The sequence below is a fragment of the Macrobrachium nipponense genome, chromosome 11 (genome assembly GCF_015104395.2).
Source record: "Macrobrachium nipponense isolate FS-2020 chromosome 11, ASM1510439v2, whole genome shotgun sequence".
Lineage (NCBI taxonomy): Eukaryota > Metazoa > Arthropoda > Malacostraca > Decapoda > Palaemonidae > Macrobrachium > Macrobrachium nipponense.
In genome coordinates, this window is record NC_061087.1 from 29,330,476 (window position 1) to 29,342,764 (window position 12,289).

Genomic DNA, 12,289 nt, shown 5'->3' on the forward strand with positions numbered 1-12,289 from the left:
TTATTATTATTATTATTATTATTATTATTATTATTATTATTATTATTATTATATTACTATTATATTATTATTAGTAGTCAGAAGTTGAACCCTATTCGTAGGGAACAAACCAAACCATCCGTAGGAGCCAATGACTTGAAATTCAAGCTTCCGTGGACTCTGACATTCTTGACTCCTTGACAAGAAGCATCAGAAGGAAATGAAACGGAAATACAAAATAAAAAGAAGGGGGGGAAAATATGTGTTTTGGCCACGGCCAAAATCTGCGCGTGCCTCCAGCGATGTATAGCAGTACTTCTGCTGTGTACGTGCACGTACGTGTGTGTGTTTGTACGTAAACGTGTACGTATGCGTCCCCTGTGTGCGTCGGACAGTGGGAGGTTCAGCCTCAAGTACCGTCATCCTGTGATAGATCATAAGCCCACATCGTCGCTTGGTGTCTCCTCCTCCTTCTAATCCTCACGCACAGTCCTCGTCGTCTTCTCAAACTTCCTCGGTTCATTTGCGAATCCTTCATCCTCCTCCTCCTCCTTATCCTCATCCTCATCCTCCTCTTCCTCCTCCGTCTCGAGGGGAATTTATTTTTCTGGTCCCGGCGTAGCTCAAGGTAAGAGACTGCAGCCCTGGGAGTTTAGTGGGCGACCACCTCGCTAAGTGTTGTAGCAGGGCGTCGCTAATAGATGTACGCTCGCGATGTGTGTTGGGGGGCGTGGGGGGGTTGGGGGTTGTTTGTGATAGATACAGGGCGCATGTTGATGTTGTTTTTTTATCAGTGTTGTTTACGTTTTGTTGTAGGGGCCGTGCAGTGAACGTTTACCCACGGTACTCCAGACGATAAGGTTTTAAAATGAATACTCTGATGTCAAGTGAATTGTACCCGTTTCAATTCGTGTTTGATCTACTCACGTTACGGGCTGCTCTAGGAGCAAAACCCCCCGTGCTGGCATAAGGCCAGCTCATTCTAAAACAACATCACGATAATCTCGTCACAGGAAGATAGTTACGTGGCGCTAAAAGCAATTGCCGTTGTGAAACTTGAATATTTGGTCTTGCGTAAAGAGGATCCCATCAGAGACTTCAGAACTGAAAGCGGTATGTGGTAGTTGGCTTATTTTATTCTTATTTATTTATTTATTCCACCATCTTGATACTCCGCCCATCACCTGCGCCTCTCTCTGCTGCGGGCGTTTAATCTTTCGTTTTGTATTATTTTTTTTATAGTCTGGTCACCTTTCCTCACTGGCTTTCTATATTCAAGGCGAACATTATCAAACAGGAAGTGCAGAGATTTTTTTATAGTATATTAAACATAATTATGTAATATTTTCGTTGATGGACATGACTATTGCTCGCATTATTGCTTTGAGTAGTTATTCATATAGCTAAATGTCTTAATTGCTTTCTTTTATGTGTTTTTTTTCTTTATAGTGATGCTTAATTTCTTTCTTTTGTGTGTGTGTGTGTGTGTGTGTGTGTTTTCCTTTATTGCCGTTAATGTTTTCTTCTGTAAAATAAAAGCTACGAAACCTCTCCTCATGCTCAGATGCTTGCTTGTTTGTTTACGTTAGTGCTAAGTGCTTGTGTGAGATAACAAAACAAACATAAATATCACGAGGAATTCGACAGCGGACATCCGGTTTACTCTGAAACATCCGGTGGAGATGACTTGTATGAAAGTCGGTTTATCAGACTGAGAATTCCCACGTCTGTTTTTTCCCGTCTTTTCATAAAATTCCCATGTCTGTTTTCAGTCTGAAAATTCCCACGTCTATTTTTCAGTCTGAAAAATTTTCCATGTCTGTCAGTTGCTGAATTCCCATGTCTATTTTTCCAGTCTGATAATTCCCATGTCTGTTTTCCAGTCCTGAGAATTCCCATGTCCTGTTTTCAGTCTAGAATAATTCCCAGTGTCTGTTTTTTCCAGTCTGAGAATTCCCATGTCTGTTTTTTCCAAGTCTGAAGAATTCCCATTCTGTTTTCCAGTCCAGAGGAATTCCCATGTTCTTTGTTTTTTCCAAGTCTGAGAATTCCCATGTTCTGTTTTCCAGTTCCTGCAAAGAATATTCCCATGTCGGTTTTTTCAGTCTGAATTCCCCCATGTCTTTTTGTTTTCCAGTTCTGGATAATTCCCATGTCTGTTTTCCAGTCTGGAATTTCCCATGTCCTTTTTTCAGTTGAACAATTCCCTGTCCTTTTTCGTCTGAAATTCCCATTTCTTTTTTCAGTCCTGAGAATTCCCAATGTCTGGTTTTTTTCAGTCTCTGAGAATTCCACATGTCTGTTTTTCTTTTTCAGTCTGAAAATTCCCATGTCTGTTTTTCAGTCTGAGAATTCCCATGTCTGTTTTTCAGTCTGAGAATTCCCATGTCTGTTTTTCAGTCTGAGAATTCCCATGTCTGTTTTTCAGTCTGAGAATTTCCCATTTTCCCAGTCTGTTTTTCAGTCTGAGAATTCCCATGTCTGAAAATTTTTCAGTACTGAAGAATTCCCATTTCTGTTTTTTCAGTCTTGAGGAATTCCCACGTCTGTTTTTCAGTCTGAGAATTCCCATGTCTGTTTTTCAGTCTGAGAATTCCCATGTCTGTTTTTCAGTCTGAGAATTCCCATGTCTGTTTTTCAGTCTGAGATCCCAGTCTGTTTTCAGTCTGAGAATTCCCATGTCTGTTTTTCAGTCTGAGAATTCCCATGTCTGTTTTTCAGTCTGAGAATTCCCATGTCTGTTTTTCAGTCTGAGAATTCCCAGTCCTGTTTTCCAGTCTTGAAATTTTCCCAGTCATGAGAATTCCCATGTCTGTTTTTTCAGTCTGAGAATTCCCATGTCTGTTTTCAGTCTGAGAATTCCCATGTCTGTTTTTCAGTCTGAGAATTCCCATGTCTGTTTTTCAGTCTGAGAATTCCCATGTCTGTTTTTCAGTCTGAGAATTCCCATGTCTGTTTTTCAGTCTCAGAATTCCCATGTCTTTTTCAGTCTGAAAATTCCCATGTCTATTTTACAGTCTGAAAATTCCCATGTGGGTTTTCAGTCTGAGAATTCCCATGTCTGTTTTTCAGTCTGAGAATTCCCATGTCTGTTTTTCAGTCTGAGAATTCCCATGTCTGTTTTTCAGTCTGAGAATTCCCATGTCTGTTTTTCAGTCTGAGAATTCCCATGTCTGTTTTTCGTTGAGAATTCCCATGTCTGTTTTTTCAGTCTGAGATTCCCATGTTCTGTTTTTCAGTCTGAGAATTCCCAGTTTTCTTTTAAGTTTTCAGTCGGAGAATTCCATGTCTGTTTTTCAGTCTGAGAATTGCCCATGTCTTGTTTTTTCAAGTCTGAGAATTCCCATGTCTGTTTTCCAGTCTGAGAATTCCCATGTCTGTTTTTCAGTCTGAGAATTCCCATGTCTGTTTTCCAGTCTGAGAATTCCCATGTCTGTTTTTCAGTCTGAGAATTCCCATGTCTGTTTTTCAGTCTGAGAATTCCATGTCTTTTCCTTTTAGTCTGAAATTCCCATGTCTATTTTTTCCCGTCTGAGAATTCCATGTCTGTTTTTCAGTCTGAGAATTCCCATTGTCTGTTTTCAGTCTGGGAGAATTCCCATGTCCTGTTTTCAGTCTGAGAATTTCCCATGTCTGTTTTTCAGTCTGAGAATTCCCATTTTTCCCATGTTTTCTGTTTTTCAGTCTGAGAATTCCCCAGTCTGGTGTTTTTGCAGTCTGACGAATTCCGAAATTTCATGTCTGTTTTTCAGTCTGAGAATTCCCATGTCTGTTTTTCAGTCTGAGAATTCCCATGTCTGTTTTTCAGTCTGAGAATTCCCATGTCTGTTTTTCAGTCTGAGAATTCCCATGTCTGTTTTTCAGTCTGAGAATTCCCAATGTCTGTTTTCAGTCTAGAATTCCCATGTCTGGTTTTTAGTCCTGAGGGATTCCCATGTCTGTTTTTTTCAGTCTGAGAATTCCCATGTCTGTTTTTCAGTCTGAGAATTCCCGCCCATGTCTGTTTTTCAGTCTGAGAAATTCCCATTGTCTGTTTTTCAGTCTGAAGAATTCCCATGGTCCTGTTTTTCCCGATCTGAGAATTTTCCCAGTCTGTTTTTTCAGTCTGAAGATTCCCACGTTCCCATGTCTTTTTTTCAGTCTGAGAATTCCCACGTCTGTTTTTCAGTCTGAGAATTCCCACGTCTGTTTTTCAGTCTGAGAATTCCCATGTCTGTTTTCCAGTCTCAGAATTCCCATGTCTGTTTTTTCCAGTCTGAGATTCGCCAAACGTCTGGGTTTTTCAGTCTGAGAATTCCCACCACGTACTGTTTTTCAGTCTGAGAATTCCCGACGGTCTGGGGTTCCCAGTCTTTTTCAGAATTTCCCTGTCTTTTTCAGGTCTGAAGAAAATTCCATGTCCTTGTTTTTCAGTCTGAGAAAATTCCCATGTCGGGGTTTTTTCAGTCTGAGAATTCCCATGTCTGTTTTTTCAGTCTGAGAATTCCCATTGTCTGTTTTTTCAGTTTTTCTGAGAAATTCCCGATGTTTCTGTGTTTTTCAGTCTGAGAATTCCATGTCTGTTTTTTCAGTCTGAGAATTCCCAATTTTTTTTTCCCACGTCCCATGTTTTTTCAGTCTGAGAATTCCCATGTCTGTTTTCCCCCAGTCTGAGAATTCCCACCCGTCTGTTTTTTCCAAGTTCTGAAGATTCCCATGTCTGTTTTTTCAGTCTGAGAATTCCCACGTTTTCCTTGTTCCCATGTCTGAGTTTTTCAGACCCGTCTGTTTTTTTTCAGTCTGAGATCCGCAACCCGTCCTGTTTTTCCAAGTTCCCTGAGAATTCCCAAGTCTGGTTTTTCAGTCTGAGAAATTCCCAACGTCTGTTCCCAGGTCTGAATCTTTTCAGTCTGTTTTTCAGTCTGAGAATTCCCAAATGTCTGTTTTCAAGTCTGAGAATTCATGTCCGGTTTTTTCGTCTGGGGAGAATTCCACGTCTTTTTTCAGGGGGTCGAGAAATCCCATGTCCTTTTCCAGTCTGGGGGAGAATCCCACGTTCTTTTCAGGTCTGAATTCCCATGTCTGTTTTTTTCATTAAAATTCCCATGTCTGTTTTTCAGCCTGAAAAATTCCCACGTCTGTTTTCAGTTGAAAATTCCACGTCTTGTTTTTGGCAGTCCCGGGAAATTCGGAAACGTTTTTTTCCAATCTGAAAATTCCATGTTTTTCGGTTTTCCAATCTGAAAATTCCCATGTCTGGTTTTTCCGTCTGAAAATTCCCATGTCTGGTTTTTCCGTCTGAAAATTCCCATGTCTGGTTTTTCCGTCTGAAAATTCCCATGTCTGGTTTTTCCGGTATGAAAATTTTCCCATGGTTTCGTTTGTCCGTTTTTCTGAAATTCCCATGGTTTGTTTTTTCCCGTCTGGAAAAATTCCCATGTCCCTGGTTTTTCCGTCTGAAAATTCCCATGGTATAGGTGTTTCCGTCTGAAAATCTCCCATGGTCTTTTTTTTTTTTTTTGGTTTTTTTTTTTCCGTCTGAAAATTCACCCATGTCTGGTTTTTCGTCTGAAATTTCCCAGTTGGTTTTTTCCGTCGAAAATTCCCATGTCTTTGGTTTTTTCCCGTCTGAAAAATTCCCATGTCGGTTTTTTTTTCCGTCTGAAAATTCCCATGTTTTTTTGTCTTGGAAAATTTTTTTTTTCCCAGTCTGTTTTTTGTTCGCCATGCTGGTTTTCCGTTTTTTTTTTCTTTTTTTTTTGAAAATTTCCCATGTTGGTTTTTTCCGTCTGAAAAATTATTGTCCCTGGTTTTTCCGTCTGTTTCCTGGGTTTTTCTTTTTTTTTTTTTTTTTTTTTTTTTTTTTTTTTTTGGTTTCTTGGAGTTTTTCGTCTGGAAAAATTTCCCATGTCTGGTTTTTGTCTTGGTTTTTTCCCTTTTTTTTTTCCTGTTTTTTTTTTTTCTTTTTTTTGTCTGAAAATTTTAATTTCTGGTTTTTGTCTGAAAATTCCCATTTTTTTTTTTTTTTTGTCTTTTTTTTTTGGTTTTTCCGTCTGAAAATTCCCATGTCTGGTTTTCAGTATGAAAATTCCCACGTCTCGTTTATCAGTATGAAAATTCCTGTGTCTAGTTTTCAGTTTGAAAAATCCCACGTCTGTTTTTCAATCTGAAAATTCAGTCTTTTTTTTCAGCCTGAACATTCCCATGTCTGCTGTTCAGTCTGAAAATTCCCAGGTCTATTTTTCTGTCGGAAAATTCTCATTTCATGCATCAAAGATTACCTGATTTAATGCGAAATTTGATCGTGTCCTCTGTCTTGTACGTGTATATATATTTGTACGTAAGCGTATTACCTCGTAAATGCAATTGCTCGTGCATACGTACGTCAGTTTCATTATCAGTGTTTTTTTTGTTGTTATTGCTTTTGTTTGTATCATGCTTATTCTTTCTCAATGCAATTCTGCATAATCAGATTTTATACTAAGAGATTCTAAATCCCGTGAAAAACAGTTGTTTTATAAAAAACCACAATTATGTAATACAATTGCATTGCTGTGGTTTTATCTTATGCACGGTAATACAATCTATTATATAATTGTGGATTTGTATTAAATTAGCTTTATTTATTTTTTTACAAGCAACTTTTATCTTCTCAACATTTTCACTATACAGACCGGATATTTAGTACGTTTTCTTTCGGTTTTCCTGTCTGTTTATGAAGTTTTTCCTAATGTTTTTTTTCATGTTTTTATTTCTTCTTTTTATTTATTTAATTATTTTTTTGTACAAACTACATTTATCTTCTCAACATTTTCACTATACAGACCAGATATTTAATACGTTTTCATTCGGTTATCCTGTCTGTTTATAAAAATTTTCAAAATTTTTTGTTTTTGTTTTTTCAATTTTATTTTGTCGCTTCAAGACGACGATATTAGTACTTTCCATCTACCCTCTATCTCCATATTTCCATTGGGTTGGTGTCCATTCCAGTTCTGCTTATTTAATTCTTTCATTTATTAATTCTGTTGGCTCTTGTTTGTCTTCGCTTTCTCTCATTCGCTTACTAAGTAAAGGCCTTCCTCGATCACGTCCTGGGCGACGGGTTCTTGTCTGTCCCAACGAAGCAGGAGGAAATATATATATATATATATATATATATATATATATATATATATATATATATATATATATATATATATATATATATATATATATATATATATATATATATATATATATATATAATGGAGAGTGAGAGTGAGAGAGACAGAGAAATAACAATGACAGAAAAATATCCGCCTGATTGATCTTGGAGAGAGAGAGAGAGAGAGAGAGAGAGAGAGAGAGAGAGAGAGAGAGAGAGAGAGAGAGAGAGAAATATGTCACGTCCACCTGACTGATCTTAGAGAGAGATAGAGAGAGAAAGAGAGATTCATCTCTCGACGTGCGGTTACTTGATTGGTTTCTATCGCGGGTGACATCTGGCGAAGCACATCTTTTGCGTTTCGTCTCATGCGAGTCTTTTGTGTATTTTATGGGACTTTTACGCGAGTCTTTTATGATGGTTTTATATTATAAGTCTTTTCTTTATCGAGGGCCGAGATGGATTCGGGGGGTGGGGGGGCTGCGCGGTCGAGGCTAAGAAGGAAATGAGAGTTAGGCAAACTCTTCCCTGTGACTGCTAACACCCTCTCTCTCTCTCTCTCTCTCTCTCTCTCTCTCTCTCTCTCTCTCTCTCTCTCTCTCTCTCCAGGATTAATCAAAGTGGAATGTTTTTCTATCGGTGTCATTTCTCTCTCTCTCTCTCTCTCTGTTGAATCAAAGTGGAGTTTTTTCCTATCGGTGTCATTATCCTCTCTCTCTCTCTCTCTCTCTCTCTCTCTCTCTCTCTCTCTCTCTCTCTCTCTCTCTGTCTCCAGGATGAATCAAAGTGAATGTTTTTCTATCGGAGTCATTTCTCTCTCTCTCTCTCTCTCTCTCTCTCTCTCTCTCTCTCTCTCTCTCTCCATGTTGAATCAAAGTGGAATGTCTCTCTCTCTCTCTCTCTCTCTCTCTCTCTCTCTCTCTCTCTCTCCAAGATGAATCAGGGTGAGCTATTTTTCAATCAGTGTCATCTCTCTCTCTCTCTCTCTCTCTCTCTCTCTCTCTCTCTCTCTCTAAATTTCCTGTAGCCTGATTTGTTTATTTTGCATTTCATGACTTTGTTTTTGTTTTTTGTTGTTTTGTAATACGATGCAACCTGAATGATGGAATACTTCGAATGGTCTCATCTCGAGGTCCAGCTTTTAATTTTAGTTTTGATTCTTGTGATGAGAGAGAGAGAGAGAGAGAGAGAGAGAGAGAGAGAGAGAGAGAGAGAGAGAGAGAGAGAGAGAACGTCGCTACAGATAAAAACCTAATAACCTGCAATTGCTTTCTCTTTCAGGCGCTGCGCGGGACATTCCCAAGAGCATCGGTCTTCCAGAAATATAACAAGAAGAATAAGAAAGATCTCAGACCTACGCAGCAAAGGTCGGCCTGTACCTGTGCGTCTTGATCTTCGTAATGCTCCGTAACTGATCCTCGTGAGCTCTTGGGGTCCTTTTGAAGTCATCTTTCGCAGAAGGATTAACCTAGTCGAAGCAAAGAAAGATTGCTAATTAACTTTCAGAAAGTCTGAAGTTGCCAGATAATAGCTTCGTGATTCCACGCAAATTACGCAGATATTTATGAAGCCCAGATTATAGGACCGACCTTATCTCAGGCACCGAGTCCTCCACCCTCCGGAATACCCCCAAATCCCGATGACTGTCCACAGCTGATAGCCCGGATGTTGATAGAGGGGGAGTTCCGAGGCCATCTCTAGTCACCGCAGATTGTTTACATTCATCGCCTGGCCTGGGAAGACGCCGGTGGCGTTACCATGGCAACCGCAGGGGACGTCGCGCAATCTTCCCCCGAGGAGACCCAGCCTCTGAGAGGCGCAGCAGCAGAGAAGGATGATGCCCCGGGCCCTTCGTACGGGGGCACGGGCGAGGCGCAGGGCGGTGGTTCTCCTCCCGACGCGGGCGTGAGGCTGAAAAAGGAGCTGGGTCTCATGGACGGCGTCGGCATCATCGTCGGGATCATCATCGGCTCCGGCATCTTCGTGTCTCCCAAGGGCGTGCTCGAGTACAGCGGCAGCGTGGGCGTGGCCCTCGTCGTGTGGGGCGTTTCGGGGCTGCTCTCCATGGTCGGGGCGTTGTGCTACGCCGAGCTGGGTGAGTTGGTTCGCGTCGTCGTCTTTGTTGTTGCAAACATTGAGTGAGTTTCAGTGAACAATTAAGTTTCAGGCAAAAAATAAGTTTCGGTGAAAATTTAATTTTTTAGTTTAAATTTAAGTTTCAGTGAAAAAATAAGATTTACTAAAAATTAAGCTTTCGTGAAAAATTAAGTTTCAGTGAAAAATGAAGTTTCATTGAAGAATTAATTTTCAATGAAAAATTACGTTTCAGTGAAAAATTAAGTTTCACCAAAACTAAGTCAGTGCAAAATTAATTTTCACAGAAAAATTAAGTTTCAATGAAATATTAACTTCAGTGAAAAATTAATTTTCATTGAAAAAATGAATTTTCACTGAAAAATACACACATAGATACAAACATATATAATGCTCGCCACTTAGTTCATGTTTTTTGAAAAATCATGTTGGTGCAATTTACAGTTTACAATTTTATGAAACGGGCTCCATTACTCCGGCTTCCCTTATATTTTATTTTATTTTATTTTTATTTTATTTTTTTATAAAACATCGTCCTAAATGTATATTAGTAAATAACCAGTGTATCATAAGGCGTAAGTCGTACGCATTCCTGTTGAGAATTCGCCTCTCTCTCTCTCTCTCTCTCTCTCTCTCTCTCTCTCTCTCTCTCTCTCTCTCTCTCTCTCTCCGGAAGAAATTATATCCACGTGAATGCCTCCATCGCGTTTGCTTAGTGACAAACTCAGGCAAGTGATCATCGAGAACTTATTTATTATTATGATTTGGACAGAAAATAATAATAACATAAATAAAGTTGAAGAATAATAACATAAATAAAGTTAAGAGCCTTAAGTAGATAAATATTTGGATACATAATTTTGAAAAAGCAAGGCATATAAAGTTTATTGGTCATGGTGCTTTGAGATAAAATATAAGGTGATCAAATCACAAGACATCAGCATCTTTTTCAAGGAGTTTCCATACTTAAACGTTCCTCAACAGAATGAATATTCTGTCCTTTATGGAGTTGACGGAAAATACTGTCAGTCGACATCACTGCAGCCAATGGGAATAGTCGAGCAGCTTGAGCAGCCAATCACGATCAGCTTAAGTGATGCCTGGTTGCCATTAACCACCTTCTTCTCATTTGTTGCGTAAACCTCTTCCGTATTGGCATCCTATCGAAACAAGATCACAGCCTTTACCTTGTCCTCCAATTTATCCTCCGCCTAGAGGCCCCTCAGTAAGACTCCCATAAGCTCCCCAGTGGCGTGATCGGTATGGTCTTGGCCTGCCACCTCGGTGGCCGCGAGTTCGATTCTGAGACATTGCACTGAGTGAGGGGTCAGAGATGTGTATTTCTGGTGATAGAAGTTCACTCTCGACGTGGTTCGGAAGTCACGTAAAGCTGTTGGTCCCGTTGCTGAATAAACCACTGGTTCCATGCAACGTAAAAACGCCATATAAACAAACAAACAAACATAGGACTCCCATAGGACTCTTTTTGCACTTGCAAATTAAAGCTGAGCTCCGTGAATAGCCCTGACAGCGAGGTCATTGCAACTGGCCCTCTCAGAAGTTCGGATCCTCAATGAAGACGGAAGTGGAGCCGTGAATGGACTCCAGCATTGGTTCCTTGAGGACGCCATTCATTCAGGTTACCCAGGGCTTCTAATCCTCCCCCTCGCCGACGCACACTTCAAGTGACTCGGATTGAATCTGAAAAGGGGCGAGAGACGGTGAATATACCTCAAGTGGAAGATTGGTGTTTTGCCAGTGCAGGCTGTGAACTACTTCTTACCAAGGTTGAGTTGCAGAGATTCAAGGCTCATTGCATATGGATTTTAATTCTTCATCATAGATTAGCTCGAATTGCAAGATATTTGACAGCTTATTGCAGAGAGGTTACAGTTATTCATGAATTCATAACAAGGTCTAGAGTTGATTTGAAGGAAAACTTCTGTGGCAAACAGATTGTTATTATTGATCAAAATGTTTAGAGTTGATTTGAAAGAAGATTTCAGTTGTAAATAGATTGCAATTATTCATAAAATATTAAAGAGCTGATCTGAAAAAAATTTTAGTGGCAAACAAATTGCAAAGGTTATATACTCAAAATAATGACTAATATATAAATTATATATTAGTCATTATTTAATATATTACATACCTACAATTAATATATTACATACCTACAACTTACGTGGTTCACTTCCATATAATGTAAACGAAACACAAAAAAGGATAATGAGCATAAACACAAAGAAAATAAGTTCTCTCTCAAAATCCCTCAGAGCTATTTAGACCCCCTGTGCTTTCAAGCACTTTGTAAGGCTTGAGAACCCAGCCTTTCATCAAGTCATCCTTAACATTAGAGTCACTTTAGACCTTAGGCCATTTGGTCAAATTGCTTGATAAGAGACAAAATTAAAGTGGTTTTTATTGCGTAGAACCTGTTTTGGGTGGATGTAGGTAACACCCTAAATTACATTGAATCTTTAATAAGAATTATGACGTCAATTCCTGGTGTTGTGGGAAGGCCAATTTATGAAGAGTGTGATGGGAGAGTCTGTAGAGGTGATTCAGCTTTGCTTTTTATGCAGGATTTTCGTCCTTGTCTTCTCCTTCGTTATAGGACTCTTCAGCTCCGGTTTTGAGCTTGGGTTGTTGGAGTGTGACTGAACTGCTAATTTTGACAGATTTTTCTCTTCTTTTTTCTTTTTGGAATGTGATGTGACACCAGTTTTAGTATACGTCAATCAATCATTCTGGAATATAAAGAAGATTAGTGAAATTTTGTTTATTAGTGCTAGTCACTTATATGGTATAATAATAATAATAATAATAATAATAATAATAATAATAATAGTAATAATAATGATTTGTTTCCCCCTCTTTCCATATAAAATATACAACCCATTTCGTTCCTCTTACTGCACCTCCTTTCATATTCTCTTTTCTCCCATCATATACTTTCCACCCTCTCCCAACAGTTGATTCACAGTTCAATTGAGTGTTTTTACTCCTGTTACAATTTTCAAACTTTTTTTTTACTGTCAGGTTCCCTTTCAGCGCTGATTGACTTCATAGGTCCCAGTGCTTGGCCTT

General features: G+C 39.1%; 1 protein-coding gene across 3 annotated transcripts in view; it reads left to right on the plus strand.

The window, feature by feature from the left end:
• LOC135201483 (Y+L amino acid transporter 2-like) overlaps positions 1-12,289 on the plus strand; it is a 67,143-nt gene that overhangs the window by 27,494 nt on the left and 27,360 nt on the right. Inside the window, exons 2-3 of one of the 3 annotated variants that reach the window (XM_064230578.1) lie at positions 796-1,092; positions 8,387-9,200. The exons of 1 other annotated variant lie outside the window; for it this stretch is intronic. In XM_064230578.1, coding sequence (XP_064086648.1) covers positions 8,864-9,200 — 337 coding nt within the window. In that variant the 5' untranslated portion in view covers positions 796-1,092; positions 8,387-8,863. The remainder of the gene's footprint in view (positions 1-795; positions 1,093-8,386; positions 9,201-12,289) is intronic. One more of the 3 variants, XM_064230502.1, reaches the window with a different exon arrangement.